Below are 18,579 nucleotides of genomic sequence, written 5' to 3' on the forward strand. Positions count from 1 at the left end.
TCTCCTTCCCTCAACTCGCCGACTTGCACCAACATAGTTTCCAGAACTGCTGCAAATACACTTGGCTACTGCTGTATTGCTAATAGGCCTTAGCACTTTATACATGTCATTAATGTAACACAATGTAGCTTTCATGGACAGTGTCCATGAATCCAATCTTCACCTAAAAGCGAAGTACAAGAGGCATGAAATATGTGTTAGGCGAATTGTTTTATTTCACGTGCTTTTAAATGTGTAGTGTTCATAAGTGTATTTAATTAATTATTTTTGGCAATTTACATAGTGCTACATGCAGACGGACTGAATCGACTTCTCGAGGATTTTTGAACCCCTGTCGCAGGACATCGTCCCATGCCCGATGCAGTCCCGTTGCCCTTGCGCTTTCATCCAGCCAAATTTAATGTATCATTATTTATTTAGCCAATTGCATATCATTGGAAGGCCTTGCATTAGTTATCTGAATATGTCTGAATGGTATCACATTTTAAAGCATGCAGGTCATTCTGCAGGACGGTGCCATCCCCTGTTTCATTCTTAAGGATCCTCTGTTTATTCAAGCTAACGTTTGGTTTAACTGATTGGTGGTGCAGCCATCAATTAGTAACTGCTGTGGTGGATATGGTAGGGGGCTGAAAAAACAACTAAGTACTGCATCCCGAACATTCTGTGCTGTGAGTACCATCAACATGCAAAACTGCTCTTTGCATAGGGATGCACAAAGCAGGGGCTGCTGTGCAGTGCATGCTCCCCGCATCAAGGGGGAGAGGGGTGCCCTTATAGTATAAAGGGTGGCGGGTGATAAAGCTTTAAAGACATTTCTTCATTTCCCGCCCCGAGGAACAACACCTTTGCAATGATGTATGACTTAATGGCACGAGTAGCTGAGGTGTTGGTAGCAATATTGGCTCAAAGTAGAGCATCTTGGACAGGAGTCAGGTTAAGCTTCGTCTTTCAAAGAAGATCTGTCTTTTAAAAAAGGTACACCACATGTGCAGCAAATTTAGACTGTTTGCATGGAAAGTGCAATCTAACCCCATATATATCCATTCATATAAACACTATGGGCCTGAAAACGCTTTAGGATGGGAAAACCCCATTGAAAGAGGCTTTGTAAATCAGGCCCTATTTGTAGTCTTCCATCATGGGCATTTTTTTAAGCTCAACCTCTAAAATGGAATTTGATATTGTTGATGTCTTCCCCGCTACGTTTAGTAGTAGATTTTATTCTACGGCTGGAAGATGCCAGCAATATTGGAAGGAAATAATTTATGTGAATAACGTAGGGCAAAGGACAACTCAACTAGTGCATGCACAAATGTATATTGTGGTCATACACTTCATACCCTGGGTAACCCCCACTCCTGCTTTGGTTGTAGTGTGCCTGGCACCGATCATCAAGGCATACTTTTTATTAGCACCCCGGGTGAATGTGTCAGCCAATCAGATTGCTCCAAATCAAGCCTAAATCGAATGATCTTAGCCCAGGTTTGGAGCAAGCTGCATGCTGCTCACACCTTCCTGTCATCTTCTCTTCCTCTGCCGTTCGTGAACTCTTCCCTCCACTCGTTGCCTCCCATCTGCTCCCCTTTGCCTCCCTGGCTCCCACATACCTTGCAGGTTTTGCACCACGCCACTGCTCACAAGCTCCTAGGTCGCAGTGAAAATGGAAGGGAGCCTTCCATTTCTATGGCAGCCATCTTGGGTGAGTATTTATTTGAAAGAGAGGGCTGAGCATTTGTCACAACCCATTGTTTCAAACAAATAAAATGTATCACGCCCTGGTTCATAAACTTGGTCTGCTAATAGCAACAGTAACCCACACCTGCCCCCTGGACTTCGCGAGCTGGTAACAGTGCTGGGTTCCAGCTTTAAGGATCTTCCTTGGCTCATGATTATAACTTGGGCCTGGGCCGTTACCAGCTCATGAAGCCTGAGGGGGTGGGAGGGTGAGTATCATTATATAATTATTCAATTTCAAGCTACACAGCTACTGCTAAAATGTTTCTTAAAGCCACTAAAAAAAAAGAAGAATAGGACATTGCTGAACAAAGAAGTGTGTGTGCTGCTACCTCTAAACACACTCCTATAGGGGTAATTGTATCAAAAACAGCCCAACCGAAGTGTGAGGTCCCGTAACTGGAATGATACTAACAAATGGCAGCAGTACTGGCAGCCAGCAACCAGGTCTAAGGATCAAACAAATAGGACAAAAGACAAGATTTTTATTCCCAACACATGCGCTCACAACACTATCTAAACTGACAGATTTGAAACATAGTGATACCAATTAGATCAATAAGTGAATGAAACTTAGGAAGATGCTTATTTGCAATAATGAACAACAATGCAAAGGTACACACTGAACATTTAATTTGGTAACTGTATTGGACCATAGATTAGACCAGCTAACACGTGTTTCGACCAATAGGTCGTCTTCAGGGCACATTCCAAATTTCAACAGCACTAAGATGTGCCTCAAAAGAACATACAGTTAACAATTGCAGTTGCAAACGTTCCCGAGAGACAAACGGCGTTTGTGGAAGAGTCAACTAGTATTGAGAATAAATGCAGGACGTGACCATCCTTAAAACGGCTCGGTCGAAGTTTGCAGCATAAATAGGCAGGTTACAGCATCTGTCAGTACCAGCAAATCTTGCTTTTTTTACAATCCTATAGGGCAGTTGGCCCTACCTTTCCTCTGCTCTCTCCCAGTATGTGGCGTAGCATTTGACAGTATAACTCCACTACAAGAATATAGAAAGAAAAAACTCATCCTTAGTATATAAAAGATTTAACGTGTGACAAAAGCTCAAAATCAAATTCTTCTCGGCCTCAAATATCTCAAAACAGCTTTTTTGCACATTCAATGGGCTATGACCAGTTACATATCTTGCCCCTGTCTCCACACCCTCACAGAAATTGTGTCAATACGTCCCTTCTTACTTACAGTCAAAGGTAGAAAAAACGGGACATTTCTGACCCATTTCTGGAAATGGATGCTTAACACTCCATGTGGGGTGAAAAAACTATGACTACATGAATGTACACCTCTTCCCTACAATGTTTTTAATATAGATCTATCCAGATCGACATCATCAGGACCTCCTCACGGGATAATGCCAGCGGGTCATCTCAAAACATTCAGTCCCTGTTTGTCTAAATCCCTGGAGCAAATGATCAGTTTCACTCTGTGCAGTGACTTTATGCCATCAGAATGGAAAGCGGGAGGTTATTCTTCCACTGTAAAAAGTGACCCTGGATCAAACCGAACCATTTACCTCCAGGCCACTATCAAGACTGCCGTTTCACTGTGAACCCCGTTTGCCACAGCTCAAATCCAAACTCGCGTGGAATAAAACAGTCTTCTTCACTATCAAGCAGGACAGAGGCTGTGGTGGTTTTTATGCTGCACAATATTCGAAGAATGGTGGATGGAGGCAGTGTCAGGGCACTAATTGTCATCAATCAACATGCTTTGTTTTGATTGTTACTCTTTAAAAGTGCAAATATTGAAGTTAACAACTCATAAAATGCATACCACTGAGCTCTGACCCATAAAACGACAATATAAAACAGTGGCAAAGACCATGAATTGTATTCTTGCTTCCCATATCCTTCCCAGCTTTGACTTTCTCAATCTGTTAATGTTCAAGCTCTTTTATTCAAAGTATTATATATAAAACCTAGCGCAGCAAAACAGATGTCCATATCAGTAAGCATCAATAATAACATCACTCCAGAATTGAATTACACTGGGAGAACCCCTGGCTTTTAATAGCCAAACTATATAAAATTCTCTTGTCTTAGAATATAAATGGTGAAATTATATAAAGGGTTTCTTGAAAATTGCACCAGCACGCCTTGAAGAGTGCCATGTTCCGTCTTCTGCCTCTACTCAAAAGCCAGTTACACCTACTGCAAGCGCTCAGCGCATATCTACTGTGAGGAATTTATTTGTGCAGGGTCATGAGCCACATCCTGCCCCCTGCACTTGCATAGCCTTGGTATGTCATCCTTGCTGGGGCATATGATGAAACATCATGCACAAGAGTGGGACCAACATATTGCACAGCAAACCCCCACGAGTAAACAAACACTCAGCAGCATGCTGGCACTGCCCTGTGTCTTAAACCCAGAACTAGAAGGAAGCTTTGACCCTCAAATGAAAATAAGGCAGTCCTTGTGGCCTCTTGTCAAAATAAATAGCCTATACTAAACAAGTAATATTGCCAAATCCTTACAACTAAATATAGAAAGAGTGTGGGATAGGACTTTCAATAAAGAAAGAGGTGTCCTCAAATCATAAGTCAGGATGGGCTTTAGCCAGGGGCCTCCCTTCCCCACGTTTTGAGCACAGGAAAAGGTGGGATTTATGACCACAGCACATGCTCAAACTTTCCCAGCACGAGCCAACAGTTCCGTACCAGTTATCAGGTTCTTCAATGGTTAAGTCGCTTTTGACAGAAGTCTGTTGCCTTCGAGGTCTGATGTATCCAACAAACAAGCACAAAGTTCTGCTTCACGTATACCTTGGTGATGGCTTCACCCTGGGTCCCCCTCTTCTGGGCGCAGACCCCTCATAAATCGTATTCAACTTAATCAAATAAACAGTTCCTTTTATCTATGAACTTTGGGTGACGTGTAACTTAGCTATGTTCTTTTGCTTTCGGGGGCCTGTCTGGTTCAAAGTACCAAAACAAAAGTTTAATCAAACAGTTTTCCTCTTTATTCCGGTGATAGTTCTTCACCCCGGGGTTCCCCCTCTTGCAGGCTCAGACCCCTCTTGGACGTTAGCCTCCCTCCACTTGGTTCACTCTGGCTTTTCCTTGGTCCACAAATCTTAATGTCTTTTTAAACAAGTCTTCAGGCTTCGCCCCTTTCTGTTGACATGCCGGGTTCACTCTTGCCAACATTTGCTAAACAGTTCACTGTGGACATCCCTTCGACGGGTTCACTTCTGTCAATACACTGTTCATAGGGACTTCAGGCTTTGCCCCCTTGCATCAGCATCCCACTGTTGCCTTATCAATCACGCCTTTCTCAATCACCTGTTGGTCAAAGTCTTTCTAATGTACAGAGGATTTTGCAAGACCCCTCTGTATGATCACTTTAATAGTTCCTTTACGGCCTTCCCAAGGCCTTCTGGTATTTGCAGTTTCAACAACCACGGGATTGATCAGAGTCTCTTGAGTAAGCACCAACGTGGTGCCGAATCCCTCTATAGCTGGTCTCTGCTTTATTTTTAACAGTTCTTTGAACTTCCCTTAAGTTGCTACTTTGAGGCTTTCATTCAACACAGTTCGGATTTTTAGCGGTTCTCCCCTCGACACATCAGCATGGAGATGATAGTGCAGTCGTTGAAGTGCTTCTATGAAGCTCTATACTCTTCGGACTCCCCTGACCATACAGCAGTCTTGAATTACTTTAGGGATATAACAATGAAGAGAATTGGGGTTGTTGTACCGCTGCAGAAATAACCGAGCTGGAAATGACGAATGAGAAATGTATGTAATGCAAAATTGCTTGTACATTTCACATTCGGGCAGTCAAGGTCAAACAACCCCAAATCTAAAGAAACCCTAACCCTCCCCCCACATCCCCACACCCCTGCTTACCTTTCCTACAGTCTTGCTGGGCCCTGTAAACGCCAGTTCCCTTTCATTTCCATGATCGGGAACTGGCGCCGCAGGGTCCTTTTTTTTCTCGGGTCAGCTACAGGGGTGTCCCCCGCAAGCCCTGCTCAATTTACTGTATAGTATAGTGAGTTGGGTATTGCGGGGGACACCCCTGCAGCCCCTGCAGTGTTTTCTTTTCTCTTTTTTATTTAGCAGGTCAGCTGCAGGGGTGTCCCCTGCAACCCCTGTACTGTATAGTATAGAGAGCGGGGTGCTGGGGGGGACACCCCCGCAGCCTTTTCTTTCTTTTTATTTTTCAGCGGGTCAGCTGCAGGGGTGCCCCGCAACCCCAGCTCACTATACTGTACAGTATAGTGAGTGGGCTGTTGTGGGGGACACCCTGCTGCCTCCGCAGCCTTTGTTTTTCTTTTTTTTACCTACCCCACCAAAAGACCTGATATACATACCACAAAAAGTTCGCACTTTTGGTAGTTCAAACTTTTTATGGTATGTACATTAGGTCTTTTGGTGAGGTAGGTAAATTGGTTTCGGTCATTTTGGCCAAATCCAATGAAGAGACTTATGTCCCCCGACAATACAAAGTTAGATGAAGACATTACCGGGGAAGAGGTAGAGTTGGAAATAAAAAACCTGCTGCTTAATAAAACCCCAGGACCGGATGGGTTTTCCGCATCCTTTCACCAACATATAACAAACAACTAAGCCACAGATTGGTGCGCTTCTTTAACGCAATGGGGTTAAGTGGAAAGGTGACGGCTTCTATGGCAGAGGCAAAAGTGGTGGTGTTTCGAAAAGAAACAAGGACCTAAGGCAATGCAGATCCTACCGCCCCATTTCACTACTTAATCTAGATGCCAAGATATATACAGGGGTACTAGCAGCAAGGTTGACGCCTCTCCTCCCGAATCTGATATGTATGGACCAATCGAGATTCATACAGGGAAGGCAGACTTGTGATAATACTAGGAAGGTGAAGCACTTGATAGAGAAAGCTGGCATCCGACAGATATCAGCAGTATTAATTTCACTTGACGCCAAAAAGGCCTTTGATAGTGTGGAATGGCCATTTCTATTTGAAACCATGGAGCGTATGGGGATAGGCACAGACATTTTATGCAAAGAATGGCCAACTACTTAAACCCATCGATGTACCTTTCAATAAACAGCCATTTATCAGATGCTGTGCTAATCACAAGGGGGACAAGGCAAGGCTGTCCCCTATCTCTGCTCCTGTATGCGATATACCGAGAACCCCTGTTAGAATTCATCAGAAATAATTCAGCTATACAGGGCATTACATTTGACGACATGTTGATGACGCTAACAGAGCCTGAATCCTCGATCCCTGCACTGATCAAAGAACTGGACAGCATGGAGAAAGTGCAGGCCTGAAGGTTAATATGACTAAAACACAGAGGGTAGAACTATCTGAGATCTCAGGATTTAAAGAGGCAGCAGGCTCCATCACATACCTAGGGGTAAAATCTCGGGAATGTACAGGGCAAATTACCCAGCACTCCTAACCAAATTGAAGTCAGACCTGACCCTATGGACGCCACTGCACATCACATGGCTGGGCAGGATTGCCACAGTGGAAATTACCATACTTCCCAAACTACTATACTATTTCCAGGCACTTCACATTAGAATCCCGCACTCATTCTTCAGAACAGCCAACAAACTGATAACGCAGTACATCTGGTAGAACAAGCGGCCATGGGTGGCCTTGGAGACCCTGATGGCTCCAAGACAGGAAGGGGGGGTTAGGACTGCCGAAGCTATCCAAATACTACAAGGTGGCCTAGCTGCGAGTGCTCCAGGAATGGCTGTCGAATGACATGGCTACATCCTGGGCCAGAATGGACTGGGCAGTGACAGGAACCCCCTTGAGGGGTCTCCTATGGTTAGAAACACGGGATAGGCCCTGTAACATAACCCTGAGTCAAGTTATGTCAGTCACATGTGAAATATGCGACCGCCAAATCTCCCAGGTGCATCTCACCACTCACCCGACACCCTTTACCCCACGATTTGAGAATCCACCATTCTCCCCAGGGACGAAACAGGGTTCCTTTCAACACTAGCGGGAAGCGGGATGTGAAAAGGTTGGAGGCATGGTGAAAGAATGCAAGATGCAGATTGGTTTCACAGAAAAAGACAAGTTGTGCTATTATCAGCTGAGGCACTGGTTGAAGCAACCCACAATGAAATAGGTGTCCTCTAGGGAACTTACCCCCTTCGAGAAATTCATTACCACACACAAAGGAGATAAACAATTAGTCTCAAAATGATACACAATCGTAGTGGAGGAGACCAAGAAATGCACATGGACCCACATGCACAGGTGGGAAAAGATGCTTGGAGAGGAAATCCCGCTTTCACACTGGGAAACCCTCTGGAGGAATATACCGAAACTCACAAGATCGATCCAAGTAGGGGAATCCTGGTACAAAATCATGGTCCAGTGGCACGATACCCCGGAAAGGCTACACAAAATGTAGCCGGGACTGGCACAGGAATGCTGGAGAGGGTGCACAGGGACAGGAGACTGGAGGCACGTATGGTGGGACTGCCCTGGGTCCATTCTGGAGGGAGGTCACATATCAAACAAAGAAGATGGTGGAAGGCCCCCTTCCTACTCCCCAGGGAATGGATGTGCGGTCCTTTTGACTAGCACCTCTGAAATCCCAGCAGAAAGCATTCATGATGCTAGTAATAGCAGCATGTTTGGTTTTATTGAAAAACTGGAAGCAGAAAACACCACCCCCAAACATTGAATGGCTTCACAAAATATGGGGTATGGTAGCAATGGGGTGGGTAACCTATGGGATGTAAGGAGAAAAAGACAGGTTCCATTGGGACTGGGATATGGTACTGGACTACCTACAGAGTGACTGCATGCTGCAATGGTGCCCACAGAACTTGAAGATACTAGACATAATGCAGAGGGCGGGACGTCCCTCCAAGAACAAATTAAACATCTCACAACAGGAACAGATCTTAATGGGGGAGAAAGGGGCAGGGAGGGAGGGGTGGGAAGCTGGGGCAGGGAGTGGGGTGGTGAGTTACTATTTTGTTGTTATATTGTACTCACTAGAAATGCCAATAAAAACATATATTTCTGTCATTTTGGATGGTGGTGACTGAGGTGATGATGAACAATTTTGATGATGCACCCACACAGAGTGTGAAGCGCCAAGTGTGCTGCATTTTGTCTATCAGAGCATAACACATGTATCCATGATCAATTTAACACAGATGTTCCAATGATTGAACAAAGTCATTCACATACTCAACTTTTCAGTCCCTACAGTGCTGCAGGGGTGGGAGAACAGCCTACATTTTTACATCTCTATTGTCTCGCAGGTATGGGGGATCCACCTCAATTTTTAGGCCCTCCTCTCTCATGGATATGAGGACACAACCCAAATGATATGTCTCTCATCTCTCGCAGCTTGGGTGTGTGCACAGCTGGAATTTATACATCGCCTCTGTTTCACAGGAGTGGGGCTACACACTCAATTTCTATGTCTCACCTGTCTCACTGGGGTGGGGGCACACACTCAATTTTTACATCTCCCCTGTTGAGCAGCAGTTGGGGTCACTGCCTGCATTTTAAAATCTCCCCTGCCTTGCGGGGGTAGGGGCACAGCCTGAATTCTTACATCACTTATGTATCACAGCAGTGGAGTGCACACACTTAATGTTTACATCTCTCCTGTTTGCATGGGTCGATGTCACAGGATAAATGTTTACGTCTCTCCTGTCTCACAGGGGGTGAGGGCACACACTCAATGTTTATGTCTCCTCTGTCACGTAGTCTGGGTGGTGGCACTGCTGGAATATTTAAGTCTTTCCTGTCTTGTGGGAGTGGGGGGGACACAACTTACATTTTTACATCCACATGGAGATCGAGGCACAGCCAGAAATTTTACATCTCTCTTGTCTCACAAACGTGGGGGCACACACTCAGTTTTTACATCTCTCCTGTCTCCTGAGACAGTGAGGGACGTCATTTAGGGGTTGCTAGAGGTCACAACTGCGACCTCTCAGGTCTCCCTGGCGACCTACGTAAACAAGCGGTCGGAGTACCGCGAAACGCGTCGTTGGGTTATTTCAGGTTCCTCTTTCCTATGCACTTTTGATGAATAAAGAACATTTGGTGCTGCCTGATTTTGCCGTCAAGCCTTTCATTTTGCTGAAGATTGGATTCTCTTTATTCAGCTGCTCTCGGGAGTGCAACCCGCTGGTTTTGCCCTGTTCAGGGGCTCAATTTTCGTTTGAAAATTATATATATATATATATATATATATATATATATATATATATATATATATATATATATATATATATGTATATATATATATATATATATATATATTTATTATAGTAATGTAAGCTCCTGGGCTGTGGCCAGCACCCTATGGCTCTTTACTCCTGGAGTGGCTGGCTTTCTTGTGCAGGCCCATTAAAAAAGAAGAAAAATAAGAACAGGAGTACTACAAGTCTAACACTTTCAGCACTGACCCTAAATAAGAAAGAATAGGAATACCAAATAATGTGTCTTTCTGGCATTCAATACAATAATTGCTAGACTCATTAAAGGTTTATTTCAGGCAAAATTCAGGGGCGAGTCACTGATTGTGTCTGTTTTTAAACGCCTCAACTCAGCCTTTCATCCTTCTGAGGTCGATAAATGAGTACCAACACAGGTTGGGTGATATTGGGTGTATATTATTTCAATATAAAGCGCTTAAGCGTAAGTGCTAAATAATAACACTGAGTAGTGACCTACACTCATGCGACAAAGAACCAACCACAAAAGACAAAAACCCTAAAAAGGGTAATAATCACCAAGTAACCCCGATTTGGTCGCGAAGGTACAGGCCTATGATATCTCAAAAAAGTTCCTCAATGTTAGAAAACTATATAATAACACATCATTATCATTTGGTCATGGACGTCTGCTGGCATTCATAGTAATTTGGTAATATGGGCCTATACACAGTGATATATTAACGATACATATGGCAATCCATTCTTGTATGAAATGTATATCACATTATAGTGATATTGTAACCATATTTTTTAGTGTACAATGCTATGTGATGCCACTTCCTGTTTTGTCAACGGGTGAAAGGTTGTGTTCCATCGCTTCCAGCGATATCACTTCGGGGTGGGGGCAAATATCACTTTGTGTGATGTCATCAGGGGTCAAGGGTCGTGTGATGTCACTTCTGCTACCCCTGGCATTTTGGTGAAATGAAGTCCCTGGAGACAGTCACATCCCAAATGTGTATATCTCTCTTGTCTCGATGGAGTGGGGTCACACCCTCAATTTTTATCTCTCTCCTGTCTCACAGGGGTGAAGGCACACTCTAAAATGATACGTCTCTCCAGTCTCACAAGAGTGAAGGCACACACTCAATTTTTATGTTTCTCCAGTCTTGCAGTCAATTTTGACATCTCTCACAGGAGACGTAAAGCCAACTATAGAAGAGTGGCTCAATGAACCACTCTCAAGTCTGAGTTGAGTACCTTCATACTACCTATCATTACCAAATCTCAGCAACTCATACTACACTGATAGAGCCTCAACCATCATGAATTATTAGTGGTTGTTGTGTTAAGAACAATAACTTCCCCTATTTACTGGCTCTCTCCGGAGACAAGCAAAAGATGCAATCCCTACCATCAAGAGGAGAAAGAAACTAAAGTCTCAGTGAGCGTCATATGATTCCAATTCAAGATACTTCTATCATGAATCCTGAAGTAGGATTCCTGAGTTTAAAACATCCACTCGCAATTACATCCAAAATATTATACCAAACAAAATTAACCAAGATTTAGCATAGCATGTCATGTCTTGGGGTACACATTACTTAATTTTTTAGATTTTTCTTTTTAATTTTGATCTTTGGTATTTTTTGTGCAACTTTTTTAAAGGGAGGGATAAAAAGGCAAAACCAACATAAGTAGCCACCCTCCAGAAACAAAATATTAATTATTTACAAAGTTCCCCTGTACCACTCCATCACAGCAAAACTCTCAGCTGTACTCCGAGTGTTGCTTCTTAAAATTATGCTGTGAACTAGCCATTGCCGCCTCAATTCTCCCTAGCTGAATATGCAGACTAAGCACAACATCCCAATCTGTCAGGAAATGTTGTCCATGGGACTGCCCCCTCAGGCATTGACCCTGTTGACCACATTCTCTGGAATAGCACTTGGGATTGGTATGGCCCTTCTTTGGGTAGGTGCCACCCCATCACTGCATGAGCAAGACCTGCTCACTGCTGGGATACGTCAGCACTTCTGATGACACCTTGCCATTCCCCTGTGCCCTCCTGGGAGGTCCCTTCTTCAGTGTCATCGTCATCACTGGTATGGGGTTGTGGAGGGTGGAACTTGTCATACGCATCCCAGTGCTAGTGCTGCATGTGGATCAGGAGAAGCCAGAAAATGGGTAGCAGAGATGTTCCTCCTCCTAGCGGTCTTTGACCCGGCCACAAGGTGCATTCCACAGATTTAGCCTATGATGCTGTTACCCCAGAGTGCACCTTTTAGAGTAATCCCAGGCCAAGAAGATTGTGGCAAAATGGGAGGTGTTATCCTGCCCTCTCTGTACTTTCAGAGGGAGTCTGGCCCATCCTCGAACCCTTACTGGGCGTGGTGCAGCCTCCTGACCGCGCCGTACTGGCTCTCTTCCTCCTGGCACCTGAGGTATTGCCTCTCAGCAGCAACATCTGCTGAAGGGAGCCAACTGTTTGCGTGCCTCTCCCCAAGAATGCTCATAAACTGTGCCTCACTCTCTTCTGATTCTAAGCAGGAGGATAAGAGAGCCACGCCACTGGATTCAGATCACTGTACTCCTCCTGCACAGACTGCACCATATCAGATTCTCCCCCTGCATCCCTGCCATTTTCCTAAACAAAATAGAGGTTTTTCTGTAAAAAAAATAAAAAAGCATGTGTAAACTATCAAAGGTTCCCAAAGAGGAAAAAAACTGGCTTCCCAAATAAACTGTCCAGAGTAAGAAAGGTTTGCCTCACTTAAGTTGCAACGTTTTCAAATTCAAGTCAGAACACAAAAAAAGGATTACTTAACTAACAAAAGAAATGGCTACCTAAATAAACTGCCTATATGCCTGGCACACAAAACAAAGTAAGAAATAAGATGCCGTATCTTAAAGCAAAAGCTCTGAAATCAAAAATAACACACTGTAGGGCCTCATTATGAGTTTAACGGTGTGTGAAAAAAGTTGCTGTAATTCCATTACTGCAACTTTTTTGTGCCACAACAGAATTACCGCCTTGTCTACTGCACCTCTGAATTCTGAGTTTGGAGATAAAGTGGCAGATTTATCTCCAGCAAAGAGAGCTGGAGATGAATCCTCTACTTTACATCCAGAAATAGGCAGAATTACGGCATCAGAATTACAGCTGGCGGTAATCCTACCAAAATCCCCATGTAGTCAGATCAAATACAAAAATGGGGATTTATATTGCCCTATCACACAGGGTAGTTTCTAGCCAACTTGGTGCCCAGGACGAAACATTAGAATGCCCCCACCCCACGCGCCTCCAAGTCAGGATTAGTTTAAGGGTCTGGAGTAACATATGGTAATTTTCATTTGTAATCGCCATTTTTTCTTTCAATGTTTTGGCAAAAACTAGTTCTATATCACAACTTCAAAATTTTACTAGCAACTGCCATAATATACATATTTTCTGATTCAGCTAATCATGAGGAATTAGATAAGCTGACCACCAGGTCTGTACCATGTAGTACGGCCATGTGGCACATTTCTGCCATTTCCATAAAAAGCATAACAGTTATGAATATGTAATGCATTACCCATATCCCTAATTTTATTCTCCACCCGCTCAGCAACTCTCACATTTGGAACATGTTCAGATTAGCCAGAAACACATCTAAGATAGCCATTACATTTACATGAGTCGCAGGTGGATGAATTTTATATCTCCAAAATTTCACCTAGAAATTACATTAAAAATGGTACTTAGATGAAGAAAATCCACCCTATGATTGCTGAGAAAAAGTCCTAAATGATGATAGTCCTTTTAAATTAATTGTGAATCCTCATGTGAGACAAATTACAATTCTCCTGCCTTTCTGGCCATTTGTTTTCACTGGGTCAGCCTGTACCCAGAGTTTTATTTATCAGTCTCTTTGTGTTGGAAGCTTGCTCTTTGAAGTTGCTGCCCCCATTTTCACACATATTAGTCATGCTCCAGCCAGGGGGAACTTCTCCTGCAGTCAATGCTTTCAGAGCCAGCACGTCTGAAGAACACTGATTTTCGGCACCTTTAGCAGGACACTTTATTGCAGTTGGTCATTAAATGGGAGATGTGACATCCAGACTGGGAGGGAGGGTTTGTCTTGGACTGACATTTTCCCATGAAAACAAAGTGGCTTTTCAAATGTCACTGATGTTTTGTACATTGCTTTTTGTCAACCTGCACATCGTGTCTTTTCCTTTTCTGTGAGCAGTGATACATTTTCACATTTAAACTGCTTTTATTTGCACACACCTGTGCCAGCCATTTTTGTACCACTGTTCAAACATCCTGTTTTCCATGTGAAAGGGATCTTTGATTCCTCCTTCTTTTGTGAATTAGAACGCTGCTTTTCCTTTGGTAATGACAGGAAGGCCCCTTTTCCACATGGCTCTTCAATTGTACTTTTAAAAAAAACAAAGACCAAGCTGTTTTTGTTTCAGTGTTTAAAATCCTGCTGTTCATGTGAGAGGGGCTTCTGTTTCGGGCCTTTGAATGCACCCCACACTAAACAGCTCAGTTTCCCACTGCCACCCAACATTTGCCATTGTTCAATTTTGGTCATGACTGCACAAAAAGCATGCCTTCAGGCCAAATATTAGCTCTGTATGCACCTTCAGTAAATAACCAGTCACTGCAGCTGCGAATTACCTTAGAGGCTAAAATTAATAGGAGAGCAGAATCTGTTACCCGAAATATGTAATTTAGATCACTAATGCCATGCAAATTATATAATTGTGCAGCACTATTGCGGCCTGAATAACAAATCATATATGTCATTAAATACTTCGGCGCAGTCATGCCTTCAAGTGGACAATTTTAACCACTAAAAGATTTTTCTATGTCTGCAGAAAACATGGAACTGAACGGGTTATCGCGTTTCATTTGCAATATTTATCAAAAAGACCACCAAAGGAAATGCCAGAGGCAAAAGCAGAAACAGAGGCAAAAGCAGAAACTGAACGAGGTAGAAAGAAAGGGGCTTGAAAACTGAAATGAAGAAAATCCATTCTCTTTACAGATGTTGACTCTACAAAAGGCCAGACAGATTTATTTTGCAACCGTTTTGTCTGCCTTACCTGTACACGAAGGATGTTAAATGCATTCATGCATTTCAATCAGTGCTGCCTCACTTGAAAGAGTATCTCCCATCGCAAAGGATTTGATGTAGCCGCCTTTAGACAGTGTATCGTATCGTTATTCTTTTAATTTCTATTGGGCGTCTCTGCACTGCCCACCCCCCTGTAACTTCTTGAGAGGACATCCCCCATTAGCATATCCTGGCAGCATCCCTTTGATGCCCCGGTGGGCTGAGGATGTGGTGCCAGTGTCCCTCATGCTGGCAAAAAGGTGCTAACAGCCATTTTGTCCAGCCCTCACTGCACTCGCCGACCGGGCGCTGAAGTTACCCTGCCTATCTCCCTTGTTTATCCACCTTGGACCTCGACCTTCATGGCAGCTTTCTGGGTGTGCCCCTTCCTGCGCCCACCAGCACCTTCCTGCGGCCACCCCCTGAGCTATTTAGCTCTGCACCCCGGGCTGTCACCTGCTCGGGCCAGGCCAGGAAACGGGGCTGCTGCCACCCCTCATAATCCCGCGGTAAGCCTGCGGTACTGAGTGGTAGAAGGGTAAACGAGTTTTGGAGTAATTCAGGAGTTTTACTGCTGAAATTACTGCCAAATTCAAAATGAGGCCTCAGTTCCTTAAACAAAAAAAACTTTTTTAACCCCTAAAAATCTCCCTCTTTCTCCAACTCCTGATGCGGATTGGTCCTTCTTCACCTTCCTGCTGTCAAATAAAACCCAAAAAAGAAACAGGAATTTCCTGGTTCTTTAGCTAGGCTTCCAAACTCGTTTTCTGCCTGAGACCACATTCGATGTCACTATGAAAGCGTGGAGTGAATCACCACACGATGCCCGAATCTGCATCTGCGTAGGGAATTCCCACCCTCTTCTGACCTCCTGACAGAAATTCAGACGTTACATTTCTTTGGCGGTCGCCCACGGGTTCATCCAAATCCGTGGATTGAACCTGCGGGGAATAGTGCGAGACGGTTCTGGAGATTCACCCAGCCTTAGATTACAATATATTCAGGCAGCGCTGAGAGGACAGTGATCTGGGCCCTGATAAATAGCAAGGGTAGCAATGCGAGGTGCAGTCTTAAGAAGAGCTGCTGTTGTATATTCAAGATGCATGCATTTTATTTCATGGTTATGTGTTGTTTCACTTTCTATTTTATACTTTAGGTGCAACAAGGGACGTGTGGGCATATGGTGTGAATGTGACACTGAGGAAGATGCGAACGAAGACGATATGGTGGCTTCATGCATCCAACCACACTCTTCTCAAATCTGCAGCAATAATGGGGAATGCATCTGTGGGCCATGCTCTTGCAAAAAGAGGGATAATCCTAATGAAATCTACTCCGGACTTTTTTGCGAATGTTACAACTTTCGTTGTGACAGAGTCAATGGCTTAATTTGTGGAGGTGAGTAACAGAGTTATGTCGTTATTTTGCATTCATCTAATGAGAATTTGAGAAAGAGTACATTTTCAAACTAGTATTTTTTTATGATGGGGTCTGTTCATTTGAAATAATAATGTAAAGATGTCTTCCGTTACGACGTAATGCCCAAATGTTGTGTCACTGTCACTGTCACAGTGTCACTGTCACTTGTACCACAGAAGGGCTGAGGATTCATTCCTGTGTTGACACTACCCCCAATATTGTTCTTTGGCGGTGAGTACCAGCAAGTATACACATTTTTGATTGCATACGCAAGTTTTTCTGTGTCGTTAAAACTAGAGACTGAAACCATTTTAAGTTGTATTATTTGTTTATCCGTAATTTCAAGCCAGACGTCATCTTCCACCTTTTCACATCGGGCAGGTTTTATTTTTAACCTACTCACATCCTGAAGAAGTTCGCATTAAGTTTTTGGGCTCATCTGTAGCTTTTACGACGACCGAAAACATATGCCGATTATGTCAAATAAGCAGATTGCTATTTAAATTTTATATGAACACCGATGTAGAATGGAAATAGGTGTGTTAGGAATTGTTTAATTGCTTGAGTACTTTTGGGTGCTTAAATTACCAATTGTGTAGATATGCTTGTGTAGGTCTGCTTGGGTTTGAGAGGTGTATGTGGAAAGATGAGCTTTTTAGTAGTGTTGGTTAGTGGCAGTCTCCTATCCTACCCCCTCGTCTTTCATGGACTGTGGCCCATAACCCTTCCCATTGCATATTGCAGTCTGTTATAATTATTGTTCCTATGTTTTGTGCAGAGGTGTGGGTCCTCCATAGAGCTATTCAGTGGTAGTACCTTATGCAGTGCTAGGACTATCTACTGTCTCTACTCCTTCCCTCTCTCACAATATGGTGAGTAGCAGTTACCCACTCCCGCTATAGGTTCTGAGAATGCTGAGCATACCAGAACACATGCTGCCAATGAATTAGCAAGGCATAAATGAAGCCTATGGCATCGCTATTTGCAGGCCTTGTCCAGAAACAGCGTAGTGGCATCAGGGAAAGGCCATCTACTTGTAAGCACTGAGATAGATCAAAAAGCAGGCAGCTGCACAAGAACATCACCAAGGAGATGATCTGAAATTGAGATATTGATACAGACCAGAAAGGCAAGATTGTTAGAGACATTGTTTACTTAGAATTATTTATGTTTAATGTGATTCTTAAAGCTTCCAGAGAGGACCAAGACTGGGCCTTAAAGAGAAAGCAGAGAACTTCTGCTTTTGATTGTTCTTGAACTTTCCCAAGAGACATTGATGTGTGCTTGGGGTGCAGCCATCCTATGTTTGAATTACCTTTATGTTCCTTATTGCACCCTAAGAGAATTGATTTTGTTTGTCCTTATAACCCTAATAAAGACCTGTTGGGAAACCTATCTCATATCAGGCTCATGTATAATCCTTGTATGATTTGACAGCCCTGGAAACAGCAGGCCTCCCACTGCTACATTCCCGCCAGACTGTTTTGGGAGTTTCCACCCTATGGTTCACTTTAGGCAAATGAGTGAGAGATCCATAGGAAACCCTTCTATTGTTGACCCCCACTTGAAGAACTGGTGTCCCACCCTGTGCTGAGGTTTTCTTGGGCTGGAAGCAATCAGTCCAAAAAGGTCAAGATAACAACACTTCCTGCTTCTCCTGTGAAGATCTGTGCGCCACAGAAATTTCCAATAAACCGTGTGAACACAGAAACTCATGGAGCAGTCATCCTGATTTCCTGATTCCCTGGATCCTAGCAATTTGTAAGATGCCAAAAAGGGTCTGGAGAGGGTCTAACTGCGGATTCGCCATCACTGGACCTATAAGTTATCAAACTCTGTTTCTGCAGTGTGTGAAATCACATCTTTACTTTGGACTTGCTGACAATCTTCCAGAACATACGAAGAAGGACGCTATGAAGAACCTGGGAACACCCAAGAGTAAAAGAAAGATGAAAAAGCTCCAACTCAAGGGTACATAGGAACAGCTATCTTGCAGAACCTCAGAAAGACCTGACTATCAATATCCCAAGTGGTTCTCCGTAGCACCCCACCTTGACTGACATGCCAAAGTTTTCACGGCATCCACGGCGAAAGCCTGAGAACTCTAAAGTTTGATGCCATCCATAAAAGGAAAC

General features: G+C 43.6%; 1 protein-coding gene across 1 annotated transcript in view; it reads left to right on the forward strand.

Annotated features, from left to right (window-relative positions):
* The window catches only part of LOC138568811 (uncharacterized), a 317,549-nt gene that overhangs the window by 215,409 nt on the left and 83,561 nt on the right, over positions 1-18,579 (forward strand). The window contains exon 10 of the mRNA XM_069646582.1: positions 16,182-16,423. Within this exon, the coding sequence (XP_069502683.1) occupies positions 16,182-16,414 (233 nt within the window). The 3' untranslated portion in view covers positions 16,415-16,423. The remainder of the gene's footprint in view (positions 1-16,181; positions 16,424-18,579) is intronic.

This window comes from Ambystoma mexicanum, chromosome 2q (genome assembly GCF_040938575.1).
Source record: "Ambystoma mexicanum isolate Mex_15411 chromosome 2q, UKY_AmexF1_1, whole genome shotgun sequence".
Taxonomy (NCBI): Eukaryota; Metazoa; Chordata; class Amphibia; order Caudata; family Ambystomatidae; genus Ambystoma; species Ambystoma mexicanum.